Genomic DNA, 18,792 nt, shown 5'->3' with positions numbered 1-18,792 from the left:
CACGTCCAATTTGCCTTTGATTGCTCCCCATCTGAGCGAAGAAGATGTGGGCTGTGTGGCGGACATGCTTGTCAATTCACTGCTCAGCAGACAGACGGGTGGAGGGAAGGACCCGCAGCCTGGCTGTCTCACCGTCTCACTCATATCTTCACAGCTTATCCAAAGCCCCGTTCTTGCCGAGTTGCCTTCACTGTTCTCTGCCACAATGAGTTCCCTCACGCAAAGGATCATCAGCGTTCTCAAGTCGGGTCATGTACCCAAGGTTTGTCCTACGCTCGTGAAGCTTCCGGAGAAAGGAATGTCCGCACACAGAGAGGCTATAGTTGAGGATATATTGGCATCATCAAAGAGTGGAGAGGCGTTTGTATTGCTGACTGACACACAGAGTAAAGATCTGGTAGACATACTCCAAATCTTAACAAACCTTAACCCAGATGGGATGAACTCTGAGGATCTCTCCTCTATTTTCCTCCTCCTCTTCTTCATGCTCACCTCCACCTCTAGTCAGTTAGACCAGGTGGACCCTCCTGGATCTGGAGATGATGCCCTCTTCCTGCTGAAGCTGCTCGGGGTTATGACTTGTCTCCTGGAGGGTAGAAACTTCCAAAGTGTTTTGAAGCTCATCCACGGTGGTACTTTGCTGCAGGCTTCCGTGTCCTCTCTCCTCTGGCATAGTGACACTGGACGATTTCGAGCCACAGGCAGCTCTCAATGGTTGGATTTTATCAAAGCAGTGCAGAGCTTCATCAGGTCCTTGGTCCAATTGATTATAGTCAGAAATAGCAGTGTTCGACTCAACCTAGACCAGTTTGCCTCCTACCTTACCAGTAAGGAAATGGCAAAAGCGCAAATTGTGGCATCCAGTTCAGCTGTGGTAGATAAACCAGATCCAGGAGCGTCTATTTTGTCTCTTCATCTCCTGCTGGCATCACTGACCTCTTTCTCCCAGGCAATGGCCTCTAACATGGGGAGAAGTAAACCAATGGATCAAACTTTGACTCAGATGCTCACAAGAACCACTGCTTCACTGGGACCAGCGGTTGAGTCCGTCCTAAAGCCCCAAACCGTCAGTCAGTCAGTCATCCAACCGGCCAGCATCCTCGGTCAAGCCTTTGTGGTGGAAGTCGTCACTGTCATGTTGCACTGTGAACTTTCCACACATTCAGTGGATGATGAGAACAAGCAGAACGACACCCGGCCCACCCTGAGTCACATGACCCTCTATCAGGGCTTCTGCCGCCAGATCTTCAAAGAAATAAGTTGTGCCCACAGGCCGTTGGACTTCCTGGTTTCCTCTCTCCATTTCCTGTCCGCTTTCTACAAAGCAGTGCAGAGGACGAGAGGAGAGAGGGAGGAGGAGCAAGGAAAGGAGAAGAAGGCAGGAAAGGATTTGGATGAACTGTACATGCAGATACTGCAGAATGTGCACCGACTGCTGGCAGGTACATCGACAAACATATCATTCCCCTGTGCTATCAGTCAGTGTTTGGCTTCCATTAATTAGCTCTGTATGTTGCACATATTGACATAAGTTTACAACTGATTTTATCTGGATAATTCCATGTCAGCTGTTTCGGATAATAAGTGTTTATGTTCAAATAGTCTATTTATAGATGCTATTTTAAAAAAACTAAAGGAAATCAAACAAAAGTCTCATTGTTGATCTTATTGGACAGAGATTTGAATCCTCTTGAATGTGACACATTTTCACTTTTGCTTTCAGCTTCTTGGCTTTCTGAGAATGATGTTTGTGAACTGGAGCCAGCTGTGCAGGAACTGCTACGCCACCTGGTGGAGAAAAGTACTACAGGACAATTCAACCTGCTGCTGCTGCTGATCAGAGAGGGACTGGTCACAGGCAAGCTGAGGGCAGGAAACTACAGGGTGAGACTCAATTCTGATGACTTGTCTGATGGTTAAATACCCCAGAAACCGTTTCATTGATTTGAATTTAATTTCATTCAGGGATGTTATTACAATGTTTTACACGAGCAGCTCTCTTACTTAATAGGTGGGACGTTCTGCCTTGTTTTGTTTTTTTCACAATTAATCATATTTCCTGTGACATTGAATATCTCCTTTTTCTTTTACTGTTCTCCAGGAGGTGCTATCAGCAGCAATCATCACTAAGCTGCTGTCCTGTTGTCAGTTACCTGAGCCCTGCGCTAAAGCTCTGTGGCTCATTGCACCACAGATTATATCTGCTATGGTGGTGAGAAACACACACACACACACACACACACACACACACACACACACACACACACACACACACACACACACACACACACACAAAATTATTTGCTTCAGTGGGAATATACACACACATAAGACAAGCACACATACATGTACTTGAACAAAGGTTTGGGAAATTTGTTGTTGGCATCAGGTATTGTTTGACCGTATACAAACCTTGTAACATACATGCTGAATGTTCAACATTGTTTGAAAATGGTGTTGAAAATGTCCAAACTTAAGGAAGGAAATTATATTTCATGATCTCAGTTTCTCTGCCAACCCGACAGGAGGAGCTGCCCTCCAACCTAAAATACTTCAAACAGTGTTGTGTTAGTACGTGTGTGTGATGTCGCACTGACTAAATGTCCCCAAAGACAGACCATACCACGTAGTAACATATCAAGTGTTAAATCACTGGAATGAGGATGTACTGCGGTAATGTTTGTAAAACACACTTTTTTGAGGCTGTGCATGTTTTAGTCAGTTTTAGAGAAAATTGATTGAATTAGTGCACTTGCCGGATAGAAGTATTCCTGTCATTACATTTTTATAATCTTGTGATTATTTCTTCCACGTGAAGACAAAAGGTAAATCATGAAGCACACATTTTCCATAGGACTTGCACAGAACTGTTGAGACAAGCAGGGGACAGTAACACGCTGAGTGTTTTACAGTATGTCCTCACAACAGTAATCATTTTAGTGACAGTGTGCTGGAAGTACATGTGACAGCCGTCGTGTGTGACTCAGCAGTCACTCTCAGTTTGCTGCTTTTCGTTGGAGTGCCTGTTCATTGTCATTTCCACTGAGGCTCTTTTTGGTTAATGTGTTTTCCATCAGGCCTGCTGCTGGGTGGAGCAGACAGACAACACGGCAATCTGCTTAACCTTAGCACGCACACACACACACATACACACACACACACACACAGAGTAATATGCTAACCATGCTGTTCTGTCTCTGTTGCCCACACTCACTATGTCCATATGTTTGTCATCTGTCTGATATAATATTTCTATATTTCTTCCGCACTCTTCTCTTCAGACGGTGTGAGAGAAGACCCATAGAAACGTCTTAAATAATTTACATTTAATGCCTGTTAAATATTGATTTTGGAAGAGTAGAATATATATATATATATATATATATATATATATATATATATATATATATATATATATATATATATCTATCTCCACTGGTTTGGATATTGGTGCAATATCCAAACCAGTAAAGTTCACTCTACCTGCTGTAGTGCTTGATTGAATGAATTACTACTACTGGATATACCTTGGCGTCTGGACAGGAACAATTCATATTCTGTGGCAGGAACAAGAATCCAAACTAAAGCAGTTGTCGTTCACTTGCAGCCTCCATCTGCCGGTTAAGAGGAGTGAGGAGTCAGCAGTTATTGGCTGTATAAAACAGTCAATAAAACAGGTTTTTAAAAAATTGTGAATCACTGTAACCACGTTGGGCCCTTGAGCATACAGCCACACAGCACAACAAAAACACATGATCCCCTCCTGGCAGAGATACAAATTGGTTATGTCAGTTTATTCATTTTCATATTGAATTTGATATTAATTACTTGAAGAACATCCCTGACATGTTGTGTATGTGTCTGCATTTGCAGCTACTTTCTCTCTTAGCTGTGTGTGAACATGTTTCCTACTTCTAACTGTGTGTGTGTGTGTGTGTGTGTGTGTGTGTGTGTGTGTGTGTGTGTGTGTGTGTGTGTGTGTGTGTGTGTCTCTGTTACAGTTCCTTGTAAAATCGTCCACTCAAGACGTCTCGCTGACCCTTCCCTTTACTGTTCCTACGGTGACGTCAATGACATCACTGCTGCGCCAGGGGGAGGGGCTCATCACCAACCCTCATCACGTCATATTGGTCCTTGGAGCGCTCCAGTTGGTGCCCCTCCACCACTTGACCCCATCCGTCTACCAATCGGCGTTCCTGGCGGTTCATGAGGCGCTGTTCGCCATCATCCAGTGTCATCCTCAGGTATGAAGAGGTAGATGGGTGAGGGTGGATGGAGGAAGGGAGGGAGGGAATGGGTGAAGACGCAAACTGAGAGGAAGTGACATAAGATGAATGAATATAATATGCACCGTGTAGCCATGAGTGTGTTAGAGAGCATTACAGAGGACAGAGAGACCGTTTTGAAGAATGATGGCGCAGATCTACACTCAGCTCAAACTACTGCGGTGTAATCCAGCAGTCATGAACACACCTTCATGAAGGTTTTAATGTTGAAACTGTTTTAGAGAGGTGTTGGTTCAACTGTATGGTCAGTTTGGAGGCTTTAGTTTATGATGCTGTGTCGTACTGAGAGATGTTTCTACTATTATGTCCCACCCATATTCATTTATATCGTTGAGGGTTGGCTGAATAACACCTTTCTGTGTGATGTAGTCCATCAGTCAAAGATAATGCATTAAACGATGGTGCTCTTTGTAGTAAAGATATAAATAAAACATTATTTATTGAGTTTAAAGGATCATTGTTGACAGTGGAAATGTATCCGTTTTTAAAGGAAATTATACATATAAGAATCTCTGAACCCATTGTGCCCCCCCACTTATGAAACCAAACGTAACTCTTCTGTAATGAAGTTCATTACAGCTCAAAGCTGCTGCATTGAATAGCTGCTTTGAAGAAAATGTGGTTTTAAACTGTGCTGCTGAGCCCACAGGATGCCTCAGAGGAATGTTGCTTTTAAATAAAGGATACTGCAAATCACCAGAGTCATGCTGCAGCTGCACGAAAACCTTATAAAGTCCAAATTCTCAGCTTTTACTGGAAGTGCTCACATAGCACCCAAAGTGTCAAAAACAAAAACCCTTTTCTTTATAGAGAGACATTTTACTAGAAATGTAAAACATTTAAATCCACATTCCAGCCCACACACAAACCCTTTGCTCGGTTTGCGAGTTGCATTCATGTTATGATGGTGTTAATGTGATAATGCTTTTGTTACTTGCTTTTTTAAAAATGTTGATGGTTCTTTTGGTTCACAAACAATGACATAGTGCGACTGAAACGGAGCAGCTGCACTGAATCAAACGGGCAAGAATCAGCTAACTGATATCAGATGTTTGTGAGGACAAAAGACTGAGGTAAAGGAGAGCAGACAGGGAGGGGGAGATAAAAGTTAGGAGGAGGACACATTTATAGGAAGGAAGAGAGGGGGATAAAAATAAATAATAAAGAGTTGAGGAAAGAAGCAGTAGGCGGAGAGCAAAAGACGAGATGTGATTTGAATGCGATACACAAGGGAAGTTTCTGGAGAAAGTAGAAAAAAGAGGAGTAAGCTGGAGAAAGGAGGAGTGATAGGAGAGGAGAAGAGAGGTAGGGGAGCTGGCATACAATGGTGGTTGGCATGAATCTGGTTTAAGTCAATGGAAACCATTACTGAGCTCCAATTAGAGCTGTGACATCATCTCCTCTTGTTTATATTTTCTCTCTCTCTCTCTCTCTCTCTCTCTCTCTCTCTCTCTCTCTCTCTCTCTCCCTCTCTTCCTCTCCATTCCTCCACTGTAGGCCTTGAATAGAGAACAAAGAGAGAGAGAGAGAGGTGTGGACAGAAATGCAAACGTAGCTCTTATGGGAATCAGACTTTTACCTCAGTCATTTATTGGACTGTATGTTTATGGCTGCTCGGTTATGACTCGAGCAGTGAAAATGAGGCACTTTGCTGACGTTGCAAAGTGTTTTTGTAGGTTGTGCCATTACATTAAGTGGAAATGTTCTGCAAGTCTTCTGCACAATTTTCTACATGTTTCCCTGTAATCTAACCTACATATTTGTTGTTTTTAAATAATCAAATCTCTACAACATAAAGTGAAGTCATGAGGGTGTAAAATACTGCAGGGCGACTATATTTTAAACGATGGGAGGAAGAGAAGTAGGTCTGGCAGATGGGGATCCATGTGAATGTGAAGTCATACTGTAAAGTCAGTCGGATGCACTCAACAAATAATGTATGTCCATCCCTCCATAATTGAGGTTTTTCCAAACATAAACTTGCTCCAGTGGTTATCTTTTCTGCCACTCTTCATGGCTGTGAGCAAAGTTGAACAGATTTGCCGGCTTCAAATGGAGAAGAAAACTAACATTCTTTAGCACAGTAGTGGTTTATTCTACACAATTCTCCTACAAATGTTTTACTGTATAAATGTATTGTATGTGTCCAGGTGATGTTGAACGCAGCTCCGTCATTCTTAAATGTCTTCTATCGTCTGGTGGCGTCCATCATGCAGGAGGGTCGGCAGAGAGGAGACAGTGACACAGGTAACACGTACAGACTCGTTATAGACTTGTTATATTACCTTAAATTAATGTGGAGAAAACAATGTTGGTTTGGAGAGAAACACTCTCAAAATGTACTAACATATACTGTTAGATCTGGGTCTGGTTTGTGATCTGATGCCCTACTGTAACAAATTGCACTGTTTGAATTCACACAAATTAATTGGAAAGTCAGTTTGTTGCTTTATTAAGTCTCCCGACCTGTTTTCCTGTTACTGTTGCTGTAACTGGTATTTAACTGTTGGCAGTTTCTGATACTCAGTCAACAGCAGCAGGCTTCCAGAAATAGACAAATGTTGAAACGGTCACAGTCTTTTCAGTCTAAATCCACTGTAAACTGCAGACATCTGTTGCATAAATCTCTACTTAGTCAACACAAAAATGATAATAACAAGACAATCAGTCTTCTCTTTTAGCAAGACTGAGAAGTGCAACGAGTCCAAGAAACAAAGTCCAGGCTATAATCCCTCATGTATACCTGGGGGTGATATCTAAATTGACAAACTTGATTTATTTATTTTTTCAAATGAAAACACTTAACATCAATCTCTGTTTTCTTTGACGTCCAGACGGTGACGTTTATCTCCAGTGCTCCAGGTTGATAGAGAGGATGTACTCTCACATTGCTGCTACAGCTGAGAGCTTCACCACACTGTCGGCCTTCATGGTGGCTCAGTATGTCACAGAGCTGCAGAAGGTACACACACACACACACACACACACACACACACACACACACACACACACACACACACACACAGTTATTGTACCATACAGAGTCAACACGGTTCCTCGTCCAAACCCTTCTGTCATCCCCGCTGATTTTCCACAGCTGTGGGTGACACACACACGCACACACACACACACGCACACACGCACACACACATGCATACATGTATGAATGAGGCAGCAGGATCTCAGCTGATCCTTTGATCCAGCACAGTTTGTCTGGATGTGCGCGTTGAGCTGGCGAGATTCAGCCGAGCGGAGTGACGAGAGATGCTGACGCTCACAAGCAGAGATGGGAGGTTTATTTCCATTGGCCAGATTGTGAATGTTCACAAATCTGAATGAACGGGTCCAGGATTACTGTAACTCCGTGTGCTTTAGGCTGGATGTTCCCACAGAGCAGTGAGTCACGTCTGGTCGGTGAACGTGGCTCCTGTCTGCTACCAGACTGTATTTAACATGACGCCAACCTGACTCAGCAGTTTCCACATTGAGAGGAAGACATGAAAGTGCTCATCCAGCCAGACAGACAGACAGGAAGATGGACAGAGAGACAGATAGAATCTTTGAGGAAGAGGTGTTCGGGATCCTTTTGAGCTCTGGATGAGTCATCTAATAACCCTAAAATTGGATTTCTATTGTGCTTCAAAGATATGAACCTCTTTGTAAGTCAGAGGTAATTTAGCCGTCTCTGTGTCGGAGCAGTTTCTCATGGCTCTGAACCAAACCGTCTGTGCAGCAGCCAGGTGTTATTAGACTGCAGTTAGAAAAACAGTTTTTATGCTGGTGGAGTTTGTGAATTTAAGGATTTGTTTAAAGTTGCTCTTGCTATTCTATTTAAAAACCCTATTGAAAGAGTACTCCACTGATTTAGCATTGCACTCTTATAACATTGTCGGACTCATTGGGCGCAATTTAAAGAAAAAGCATTCAGAATTGATGCACCATAATCAGAGATATTGTAATTTTTATTCCACACATTCTTCTTCTTGTACACACAATGTAGCTCCTAGCTGCTGGCCTCAATCAGAGAAGAGGAGTGGGCTTCAGTGGACATAAAACTCACTTAAAGTTAGTCAAACAAGTGTTAAAGTGATTGGATTAAAGTTTGGATGTGAGAGGAGATGGTGACTCATCAGCTTCCAGGTGCCTCCTAGTCCTAGTAGGACCTCAGACCCGAAATATAACCGGCTATCAGCGTGCTGCTGCTGGACTCTGGTTCTCTTCAGGTATCACAGAATCCAGATCCAGGTACGATAACAACACCAGAGATCTAGACAGTTGGCGTGTTTTAAACCGTAACTCTGGCAGACTTCTGCTCCACATGACATTTGATAGGTTAGCTTTGTTCGCAGAAAACCCACCACAGGTTGTTTTCTTCATAATTTAAAGCCTGTAATCGGGTGATTGTGGTCTTATCTAATCTGTACAGTACAGTCAGAGTGTAAGTCATCTTTCATAATGATGTATGTCAAAGATCTGAGGACCGTGGTCCAGCCCAGTGTACAAGCCATCAGGTGTGTGACACCTGTGGGGGTATAAAGTAACAGCAATAACCAGACACTGTTGAATGTTCTCCTGGCTTGTTATGCAGGGTTCACTGAGCACAATGGTGTTGTTTTACTATTGTGTGTGTGTGTGTGTGTGTGTGTGTGTGTGTGTGTGTGTGTGTGTGTGTGTGTGTGTTTTGTTGGAGTGTGTTGGTTGTTGTGGCTTCTGTCACACAGGTAGAATTGAAGTGTGTGTGTGTGTGTGTGTGTGTGTGTGTGAGAACATTTTCTGAACCTCAACATATTTTAAAAATTAAACGGTTCAGTTTAGTTCACAGCAACAGTTGCAAAAACAAGAAGAGTGAATGATGACTATACAGTTAATACCACATCTAGAGTACAGAAGGATGAAAATAAGCACCTCGACAATAAGGTTATGATATTTTACTGATCCTCTGGAGGATGTTTTTCTTTTGGATGCCCCTGGGGGTTTAAATCCAAATTCATGAACCATTTCTTTATAACCAGCCGTCCTCTCCATTTGCCTCGTTAAATATTTGATGTTCCCGCTCCAAATAAGAGTAATTAATTGATCATCAGACTCGTGCCTTCGGAGTCCTGCTCTTAACATTTGAATGAACGTTTTGCCAGGATAGATGATGTTGTCTTCCTTTTGATGCCACTCAAATTGAGACCCACGCTTATGAAGCTGGATGCAAGACTTAAATTAATATTCAACTATTGTGGCACATAATTTGTGGCTTGATAGGTTTGCCTCAGGCTGTCCCTCTGGCTGTATGTAGACGTACAGTAATCATGTTGCCAGTGATCAACTAAGAAAGAGAGACAACGTGTGATCTTGTTGAAGTGCATGAGGAAAATGTGGACGAGATGAGTCGCTATTTATGAGTGAAACAGGAAGGATCATTGCTGCCCGGTGTAACTAAACCTATTGATGGTGAAACAAAGGTTTTTTTCAGGAAATGGATAAGAACATTGTTTGACCTCATCCTTTAAACTCCTGTCTTTTCTCCGTTTGTCTCCTCGGCTCTCTTCTTCCCTTCGGCCTCTTCAGGTTACTCTGCGACCAGACGTTAAGCTGCATCTGACTGAGGGCATCTACCGGATACTGGACCTGTGCGTGGAGCAGGATATCAAGTTTCTGACGGCCGGACTGCAGATGGGAGTCAGAGAGGTGTTCAATGAGCTGTACAGCAGCTACACCCACTACCACAAGGCACAGAGGCAGGGAGAGGACAAGTACACCGTTTGAACAAGCACACTCAGCATTTATTTTAGATTTCAATTTGATTCATGGAAAGACTTTGTTTATATTCAATTTCTGCTTTTGAATGGGATGAAATCTTGGTATGGGATGAATATTTTGAAATCAGACATGGCAGCTTGTGGATACCATATGATGTACACAGAGTTTAAACACAGTTGTCACTAGTTGTCCTTGTTGTTAAAATTGGGAAATTGTACAGTTGCTTTGAATTCTGCACATAAATACAATAATCAATAAACAGCGGCATCCCAAAATATAATGTTGTTTAAACCCTCACTTTTTGACTATTTGAATACATAAAGCTGAAAATAGTTAAAAAAAAGAGACAGACAAAATTGCTTCAAAATGGCCCTTGGTTTGTTTTGTCACTGGTTAATTAATATTTATTGTCTGCAAACACAAAGTAATCTCCAGGTGGATCTCTTTGGTTACACCTTGTACCTTCAATGTGCAGCACATGGCTGACTGGAGGAACAGCAGCTAACTAGAGGACCTCTCACTGCATCCATGATAAATGATGTGAAATGTTTTATAATTTAAAGATGGTTTCATTTCATTGCTTAAGAAAATATGGATATATGTGAATTATGCTTGTCTTTTTTATCAAACATAAACATTTAACAGATCAGTTGAAATTGTATGCCGTCTCAAGCGTGTTTATTTGCTTAGAGGATCAGAGAGGAGCTGTGGGGGCAGATTAAAGAGGACAAAGCAGGATTTGAACTTGGGAAGTTGTAGTTACTGGGATCCATCTTTTAGACTGGCAGGTCCACTGTGACACCCCCTCAGGATTATGCTTTTTATTTCTATTAAAGAGCCAGACAAAATACAGGTGAATGGACTGTTTTTCATTAGACACAAAACGAGACCAAAACAAATAATTAAGATATCACAGCCATAGCTCTGTAGCTGTAAAATATTTAGAGGAAATTGGTTTCAAGGAATGATGTATCAGATACATATAGTGTAGTAAAAAATATGTAAAATGGACTCTTAGCCACTGTGCCTGCATGCACAATACATACTTTGTAAATAGGTGTTTGATCAGAACAGCTGAAATCTCTCCTTTTACACATTACAATGTTTCACCTGAAGGTTTATCTCAATGACTGGAAATGGAAACATGAACATTTTACAGAACGAGCAAAGTTAGAAAGAAAATGGAAGACTTTATAAAATCTTGTTTCCCTAAAGAGCATTTTTGCCTCAGGAAAATATTCTCAAATGAGGCATTTAATCAACAGTTCAGTCAGAAAATGTTAGAAATGTTAGATACCTGTTAATAATGGAGGCTTGTTTTTAAGGGTAAGTCGCCAGGTTATGCAAAACAGCAGTGTACTCGTCATTGACTTAATAGTATAAAACAATGTGACATCTGACAGCTGTCTCAGACTATGTGATCGCCTCTGTCACAGCAGTGTGATTTGTTTTCCTTCTATTTAAAGAATAAAAAAAATGTGTGTACGCTTCACATTTATATAGCGATAATAGGTGCACACCTCCAGAAAATGGATAAAGGAGAATATTAATCAAAGACATTTTTAGGCATTGCAATTAGGGTCTTCTTCTTACTTTCTGTGTGTTTTGTGCAGTTACATACAAAACTGAATTACAAACGTTTGCAAACGTCTGTAATTTGAATTACTCGGCTGGTACGCGTTTGTTGTCATTCTGCCAAAATTTGACCAATAGGTCTGATTTGCATCTCGAGGGCAGATGTTGAAACGTTACTTCCTCATAGTTTGGCTGACGTTTCAAGGATAATTTTAATTTAAACATACAAGATTTCTGTTTCAATCTAAACGATAAAGCTGACTTCAGTTTGCTTATGATTATACTATTACACCAGGAAAGATGGTTATGAAATGCATGCATGTTAATCTTATTCAGAGTAACTAATTACAGGCACTACATTACAGTTAAGATGGCCGACAAGCTCACAGCCGAGTGAGGAACTTGTTGCCTTTCTTCTATTTCTGGAAGAGCAGAAAGCCAAACGGAGTTCTCTGAGGACATTTGAGACCCTTGTAACAGTTATTCAGGACGACTGAGGCAAAGGTCAAAAGATAAAACACTCTGTGCTGCTAAATTCGCACATCTGTTTTGCTGCTTCTCACTCCTCCACCTCTCTCACATTGGTTTGACTTCCATCTATCCGTGCTGCAACACTACTGTAGGTAACATAAACACACCGAGTCTCTCTTCAGACCACCGTAGCGGGAGCAGCAATGAATAAATGTGTGTGTGTAATACTACTGGGACACTCTTTGGAGGCACAGAACAAAGTATGTATTGAGAGCGTTTTTTTTTTTTTTAACTGTGGGCCATTTTGCTCCTTCGATCAAAAATGACATTTTGTCACCATTCAAATGAAAAATGTCAGAGGCAGATTGAACTACGCTGAACATGAACGAGACCTTTTATTTTAGCCAAAGGACAGACGGAGCTGATCTGAGTGCCACAGACCGTAAAAGTATCAAGTGGTTCGACAACGACAGGATGACTTGCTCCTAAATGTCTCACAATATTTATTCTATTTCACAAATGCTTCTTTTTCTTTGTAGCTGAAAGTTACGACATTTTATGAAGGCCCCTTTCTGCTGCTTTATGGGCCGTAAAATTAGTTTTTAGTTTTTTGTATCGGCTTCTTATGATGGTGGAATAAGTATTCAAATATTTTACTCAAGCACAAGAAGTAATACCACACTACATACATGCTCAATTACAAGTAAAAATCTTACATCCAGTAAAAGTACAAAGGTATTATCAGCTAAATGTACTCAAAGTATAATATTTAATATTGTAGAAAAACATTTTCACGCGCTTTAAAGAAAATCCCAAACCATATCTTGTTCATTTACTTCTTTGTAACTGCATTATTATTATTAACATTATAAAGTGTTCTTTTCTTCATGATTAGGACAGACCTTCTCATAAACTGTTTTATGCCACATCATAATTAATCAAGACTTTGTGATTCCTCTGGTATTTGCAATAAGACCAAGAAGAACCAACAAGGCGCAATTCAAAATATATACTGAAATGTGCACTGTGACCTGCTTCTAGACATTTAATGATAGTTATTTTTTTAACTGCAGTGGTTTTATTCGAGGTCCTTGCTGCCACTTGTACCCTTATATAAACACATTTCCACTACACAAGCTAATGTAACTGAGTCAAAAACATACACAAATCTAAATTTAAGTTTCAGCTAAAGTTTCATCAAATTGCAAATTCAAACGGGACCTAACATGTGATGCAGACTGGTTTGAGTACAGATGTGCTGCAGCTGCTGAGACCCAAATAAACAGGGCTGAGAAGCTAATGGTGTATGGTTGTGATTGTTTGTTTGTTTTTGGGCTTCCAACTAAAGGTTAATGTCATTATTGATTATTCTGCTGATTATTTTCATTGCCCATCACAACATCCTGAACCCCAGGGTGACCACTTGTTTTGTCTGTGGTCTATTCCAAAAGACACAAGGAAGGAGGAAGGAAGAAATAAAGGAGGGAAGCATTGAGGGAAGGAAGGAAGGAAGGAAGGAAGGAAGGAAAAAAGAAGAGGAGATGAATCTGATACTCTTCCATCCTTTCCGGTTGTCTCTAACTTTGGTGGCGAGGTTCAGAACCAGAGAAGACAAAGGAAAGGAGGGAACAAGGGGACCAAGGAAGGATAGAACAGAGGAAGGATGGAATGAAGGAAGAAACAAAGGGATGAAGGAAAGGTAGAACAGAGGAAGAAAGGTACAAAGTGTGAAAAGAAAGAAGGGAGGAGGAAACAATAGAAGGAAGGATGGGAAGGGTGGAAGGAAAGTAGGAGGGAACTAGGGTAGGGAGGGGGAATGGAAGAATAGAACAGAGGAAGGGTGGAGATGAAAAAAGGGACCAGGACAAAACTAGTGAAGATTAAAAAAAGAACCAGAAGATAAAATCTTTTGTTTTTCTTACTTAACTCGGGTTAAAGTGTCTCTGGCGCCCCTAGCGTCTCCTCAGAGCACGTGCACCAGACAGTGACACTATAATGATGCTCTCTCTCTCTCTCTCTCTCTCTCTCTCTCTCTCTCTCTCTCTCTCTCTCTCTCTCTCTCTCTCTCTCTCTCTCTCTCTCTCTCTCTCTCTCAGCTCCCACAGCCACATAACTGAGATTTTACAACAATCACTTCCTACAGGGTCTGCCCCCCCACTCCACTCCCTCCCTCCCTTTAGCACGGAACCGCACGGCACGGCTCGCCTCGCTGTCAGCCCAGGCCCTCCTCCAGGGCTTCCTGAGCCGGCGTGTGATTGGATTAGAGTCGGATAGCCTTTGCCCTCTCACCCCGCTGATGTTGGCTGGGTGCTTCCTGCTCCCTCCGCTCCCCCCGACCGACTGACGAAGCTTGCCGAAGCCGCACGGCGAAGCGCCCTGCACGGACACAGCCGACCGGGACGAGCCGCTCCAGTCCGACGAGACAAGAGTACGAGCCACGAAACACACGGGCAGGCGGACGGGGAAAGAAAAACCGAGGCAGCCATGCGGAGGAAATCGAGGATATTGTTATGCTTTGCGGTGCTGTGGATGCTGGGGATAGCCTACTACTTCTACTCGGGGACAGCGTTGAGCCGAAAGGTAGGATTTACGTTCCTCGATCGCTGTTTTTCTCTCTCTTTCTCTCTCCTGGCTACACGGTCCGTCTCGGCGTCCGTGTGGATCTTTTTCTCCCCGGACAAAGCGAAGATGGAGCGGTTGTGCTTCGGCACTGCTGTTGTGTCTCTCTTTTTTCGGGGTGCTCTGTTTCTGCAGCTGCACCGATGCTGTGAGGAATGTGATAAAGGGCCTGCTAGTATCAGTGGGCAGGCATTGATTTGGTGGAGATGAGTGTAGACAAGGGCAGCAGGGTAGCGGGGCTGGCCGGGTCGGCGTGCACGGACCTCCCGCTGTGCCGGTGATTGCCTGCCCGTGGAAAAGTAGGAGAGAAGGACGTCCACGCCGGGCAGCCTGTCAGCCGCTTTTAACGCGGCGGCGCCGGTTGATGTGACAGCAGAATAAAGGTGAAAGCATGCAGAGTGATTGTTATTAATACGAGGCTGCTGGCCTGGCTCACAGGGCCGGGGGCGGGAGGGGTTAGCCTGTAGAGCACGTCAGCATAAACTGTGCTGCTCCCAGAAATGAGCAGAGATCAGGAAGTGTGAAGATTAACGCAGAGTTAAATCACTGTATACGCCATGCTGTCAGAATGTGATTTTTAAAAAAAAAGAAGAAGGAAAAAAAAAAAAAAAAAGGCTTTAAGTCTGTGGGAAGAACCGAGATTCAGTTTAACCATGTCCAGATTTTCTAGTTTGCTGATGGCCTCAGCTGTTTGATACAATGTGTTTTTCACATACACTCAGATGTCAGATTTGTTGCTACACAAAGTTTCAATTGTGTATTTTTTTTTTGTCCTAGCTGTTTTCGAGATACAGCATTAAGTTTCTAATATTTTGTCTACCACATTTATATAAGTGTTGACTAAATATTATAGCTAGAACAATTGAGAAAATGTGCTGATCATTTAAGTCATTTCTCAAGGAAAAGATGGCAAACAGTCCAACTACTCAGAATTTGCTTCTTTTCCTTTTCTTGACTTTTATTAAACTGAATACTCTTTTCTGATTTTAGACCAAACGATCAATCAAGATTGATGACCTGGCAGATTAAATCGATGATGCAAATAGTTGTTAGTTGCAGCCTTAATAGTAACAATTATAACTCAATACAGTTCAACAGCACCAACTACATCCTTCAAAATGACCATAAAGTTGAATCAACATCTCTCTAAAACAAAAATGTAACATTATAACTTTCATGAAGGTGCAGGACTGTTGTGTTAGATTGCATTAGTTTTAGGGAGGTTCAGTTTATAAACTAGTCATTGCTTTATGCTGAAACACAACATTTATCGGTTTACTCTTACATACGTGGTTACTTATGTTTCCTGTGTGTTTCATGTAGTTGGTTTACAACAACTTCTTACATTAGTTGGCCTTTATGGTAATACTACAACATTCTTTAAACTGTAGCAGCAGAAGTAGAAGTAGCTGTTAAGATGGACTTTGTGCATGTAAAGGCATGGATTCCATTCATGAAATACCAGGCCTGTACACGCAGTAGTATGTTGTGTGTGAAATGTAAGACATGTTCCCATTGTACATATGTGTACTGTGTGTGTGTGTGTGTGTGTGCGCGCGCGCACACACACACACACACACACACACACACACACACACACACATGGTAGAGAGACCACACATGGTACCACACATGGTAGAGAGACTGCGCACAGTCACTTTTTTGTTGGAGCAACATCCAGCTTGTACTTAGTGTGTGTGTGTGTGTGTCTGTGTGTCTGTGCTAATGTAGGCCAGTGTATCCTGCTGCTTGTGTGTGTGTGTATGAAGTGCTCTGCATGGGTGGTTGTGTGCCCAGGACGTGTGTGTGTGCGTGCGTGCGTGCGTGCGTGCGTGCGTGCGTGCGTGCGAGAGAGAGAGAACGGCCTGTGTAGTCCACCTGTCTCTTGTCTTGTCCTATCTGTCTCTCAGTGTTTGCTTTGCTCCAGTCAACCAGAGCAGCCCTTTTACTCTTCCATTAGGCTGATAGCTGTGTGTAGCTGTGTGTGAGCATGCGTGAATGTTTGTGGTTGTTCAGGGGGTCAAAGGGACACTCCACGATAAGCAACTTTCACTGGAGTGGGATTGCAGGCAGCATTAACGTGGTGTCTTCACACAAAGAGAGGTTTAATCTGTTAAAACAAAGGAGCTGCACAGGTCAAGTGCTGAGTTCCATCACATCTTCATCCCCTTTGAACGAGTAGAGGCTTTTAATCATTTCTCACTGCTGTCATGAAACAAAAGTTGTAGCTGTCGGTTCGTGAATTTTTCAAAAGCACTCAAGATTCACACAAAGATAGACAGATGGATTAAATCTACTGAACCGAGGACCTATGAATGTATAAGAAAATAAAAACTTGGAATTTGTAGTTAGTTGCTTTGCAGCCCTTTTAAGAGACGCATCTAACGATTATTTTGATTGTCAATTAATCTGCAGTTATTTTTTGCTCTTAATTGTTTAGTCTATAAAATGCCAAAAAGTAAAAACAAAAAAATCACATTATGAGGTAAAATTGCTAGTTGTGTCTGAATGACAAACAGCAAATCTACATATTTGAGAAGCAGAAACTGAAGTGTTTCTTAATTATTAACTTAATTGACTAGTACTGATCATTATAGTGCTCTTGCCATCGACCCATTATAATGACATAGAGAGTTCCTTCATGGTTCTCTTTGGTTCCTTTTCATCTTTTTCATTCTCTTTGCAACAGAGAGGTGAATTTAATGTTGAAAGGTTGCAAATTATGGCTAATTCGTGTAGAGTTGCGTTAAACGTGTGATTCACAAACTTGTACGTTCATTCCTTAGTCAGACATTAGATAATGGTGACTCGCTGATGTCTGGAGACTGTTTAGCAGTGCAGAGAAGCATAAACAACAAGAAGCATGTCCGTGAGCAGAGTTTGGATTGTTCCAACTTAAAAATTTCCATGCAACCTATGCATCTAACTTTATGCCTCACAAAGCTGCATGTTTAGTCATCGCTGCATGTTTAGTCATCGCTGCTTGCAACCGCTGTGGTGAATCCAGCAGCCGTGTGCCTGCCAGCCTGAGCTGGACTCACACTGTCATGGCAGCTGATTCAAATGCTCTGCTAGGAGAATTAGTTCAACTAGTTCCTTCAGCTCTGTCATACACACCCATGATAATGTGGCTCTTCAGATCAAAGCGCCCACCAAACAGCATTTCTACTATATCAGTTCAAAAGTATCGTTTTTGGAAGAATGTCCCCCTGGTTAGAGTCTATGTGCCAATTTAAAGACGCTGTTTGAACACAGTTTCAGTGCCTGTGAGCTATCACAGCGTCCTGTGCAAAATTTAATGTTGCCATTTCTGACAAATTCCTTACAAGTTTCTTTTTTTGTAGGTTTGGCAATTTAACTCTCCAGAGGACTTGAGCAAACCTTTTGCACACAATGTTCCTCATATCTTTGATTCATATCATGAATATAGATCTGCGTCACTGGGGAAGTTTGTCTTTCTTTTGCTAGTGTACACAGCGGTACAGAGTGTTCGTGAGCATTTGTTAGGTTTACTGGGCTGACTCGCTGTGTAAACGGAGAGGATAGGAGCAGAGACTTGAGCTGACCTTTATTTCAGGTTTACCCATCTATCAACAACATGCAACTGAGGCACATTGGTCACAATTCACATTTGTAATTTATGGAAAATGTAAACATATTTTTTTGCAGCAAAGGTCCATGTTTTCTGATAAAACCTGCCCTTTGCCATCTTTCTACAGTCATATATAATACTCAGTATGTATTCCTGCAGTGTGTACTTTATGGAGTTGAAGTTTTCTCTTTTCTTCCCCCTTCCATACACAATAAACGGTATGCAGAATGACAGGAAATGTTGGGAGGCACCCAGCAGCCAGACTCGGTACAAACATGTGTCAGTGTCTGTATTGTCGTACACAGGAGGATAATGTTGCAATCATGAGCCTGCTGGCTCACCAGGATGCCCCATTAAAGTCTTCCTAGTTGGACAGACCTCAGAGGGCTTTTCCTGCCAGCTCTTGAGAGACCAACGTCCCACTGTTGAGTCCACTTTCCTGCTAATCAGCGAGCGTGAGAGGGAAGCTAAATGGCAGATAGTGAAGGGTGGCACTGA

At 42.1% G+C, this 18,792-nt stretch overlaps 2 protein-coding genes across 2 annotated transcripts in view; both read left to right on the top strand.

Annotated features, from left to right (window-relative positions):
• Nucleotides 1-10,698, top strand: part of urb2 (URB2 ribosome biogenesis homolog) — a 14,970-nt gene extending 4,272 nt beyond the window's left edge. Inside the window, exons 6-12 of the mRNA XM_068730836.1 lie at nucleotides 1-1,442; nucleotides 1,724-1,884; nucleotides 2,102-2,212; nucleotides 4,002-4,244; nucleotides 6,437-6,533; nucleotides 7,121-7,248; nucleotides 9,846-10,698. The exon at nucleotides 1-1,442 is cut by the window's left edge and continues 1,034 nt beyond it. Coding sequence (XP_068586937.1) covers nucleotides 1-1,442; nucleotides 1,724-1,884; nucleotides 2,102-2,212; nucleotides 4,002-4,244; nucleotides 6,437-6,533; nucleotides 7,121-7,248; nucleotides 9,846-10,043 — 2,380 coding nt within the window. The 3' untranslated portion in view covers nucleotides 10,044-10,698. The remainder of the gene's footprint in view (nucleotides 1,443-1,723; nucleotides 1,885-2,101; nucleotides 2,213-4,001; nucleotides 4,245-6,436; nucleotides 6,534-7,120; nucleotides 7,249-9,845) is intronic.
• Nucleotides 10,699-14,383: 3,685 nt separating this feature from the next.
• Nucleotides 14,384-18,792, top strand: part of galnt2 (UDP-N-acetyl-alpha-D-galactosamine:polypeptide N-acetylgalactosaminyltransferase 2) — a 48,440-nt gene continuing 44,031 nt past the window's right edge. The window contains exon 1 of the mRNA XM_068730134.1: nucleotides 14,384-14,663. Coding sequence (XP_068586235.1) covers nucleotides 14,568-14,663 — 96 coding nt within the window. The 5' untranslated portion in view covers nucleotides 14,384-14,567. The remainder of the gene's footprint in view (nucleotides 14,664-18,792) is intronic.

Source organism: Cebidichthys violaceus, unplaced genomic scaffold (assembly GCF_023349555.1).
Source record: "Cebidichthys violaceus isolate CVI_PGR_0920_01 unplaced genomic scaffold, fCebVio1.0.p SCAF_5, whole genome shotgun sequence".
NCBI classification, from domain to species: Eukaryota; Metazoa; Chordata; class Actinopteri; order Perciformes; family Stichaeidae; genus Cebidichthys; species Cebidichthys violaceus.
Note: the sequence above shows the minus strand (reverse complement) of the source record. Positions and strands in the feature narration are given on the sequence as shown.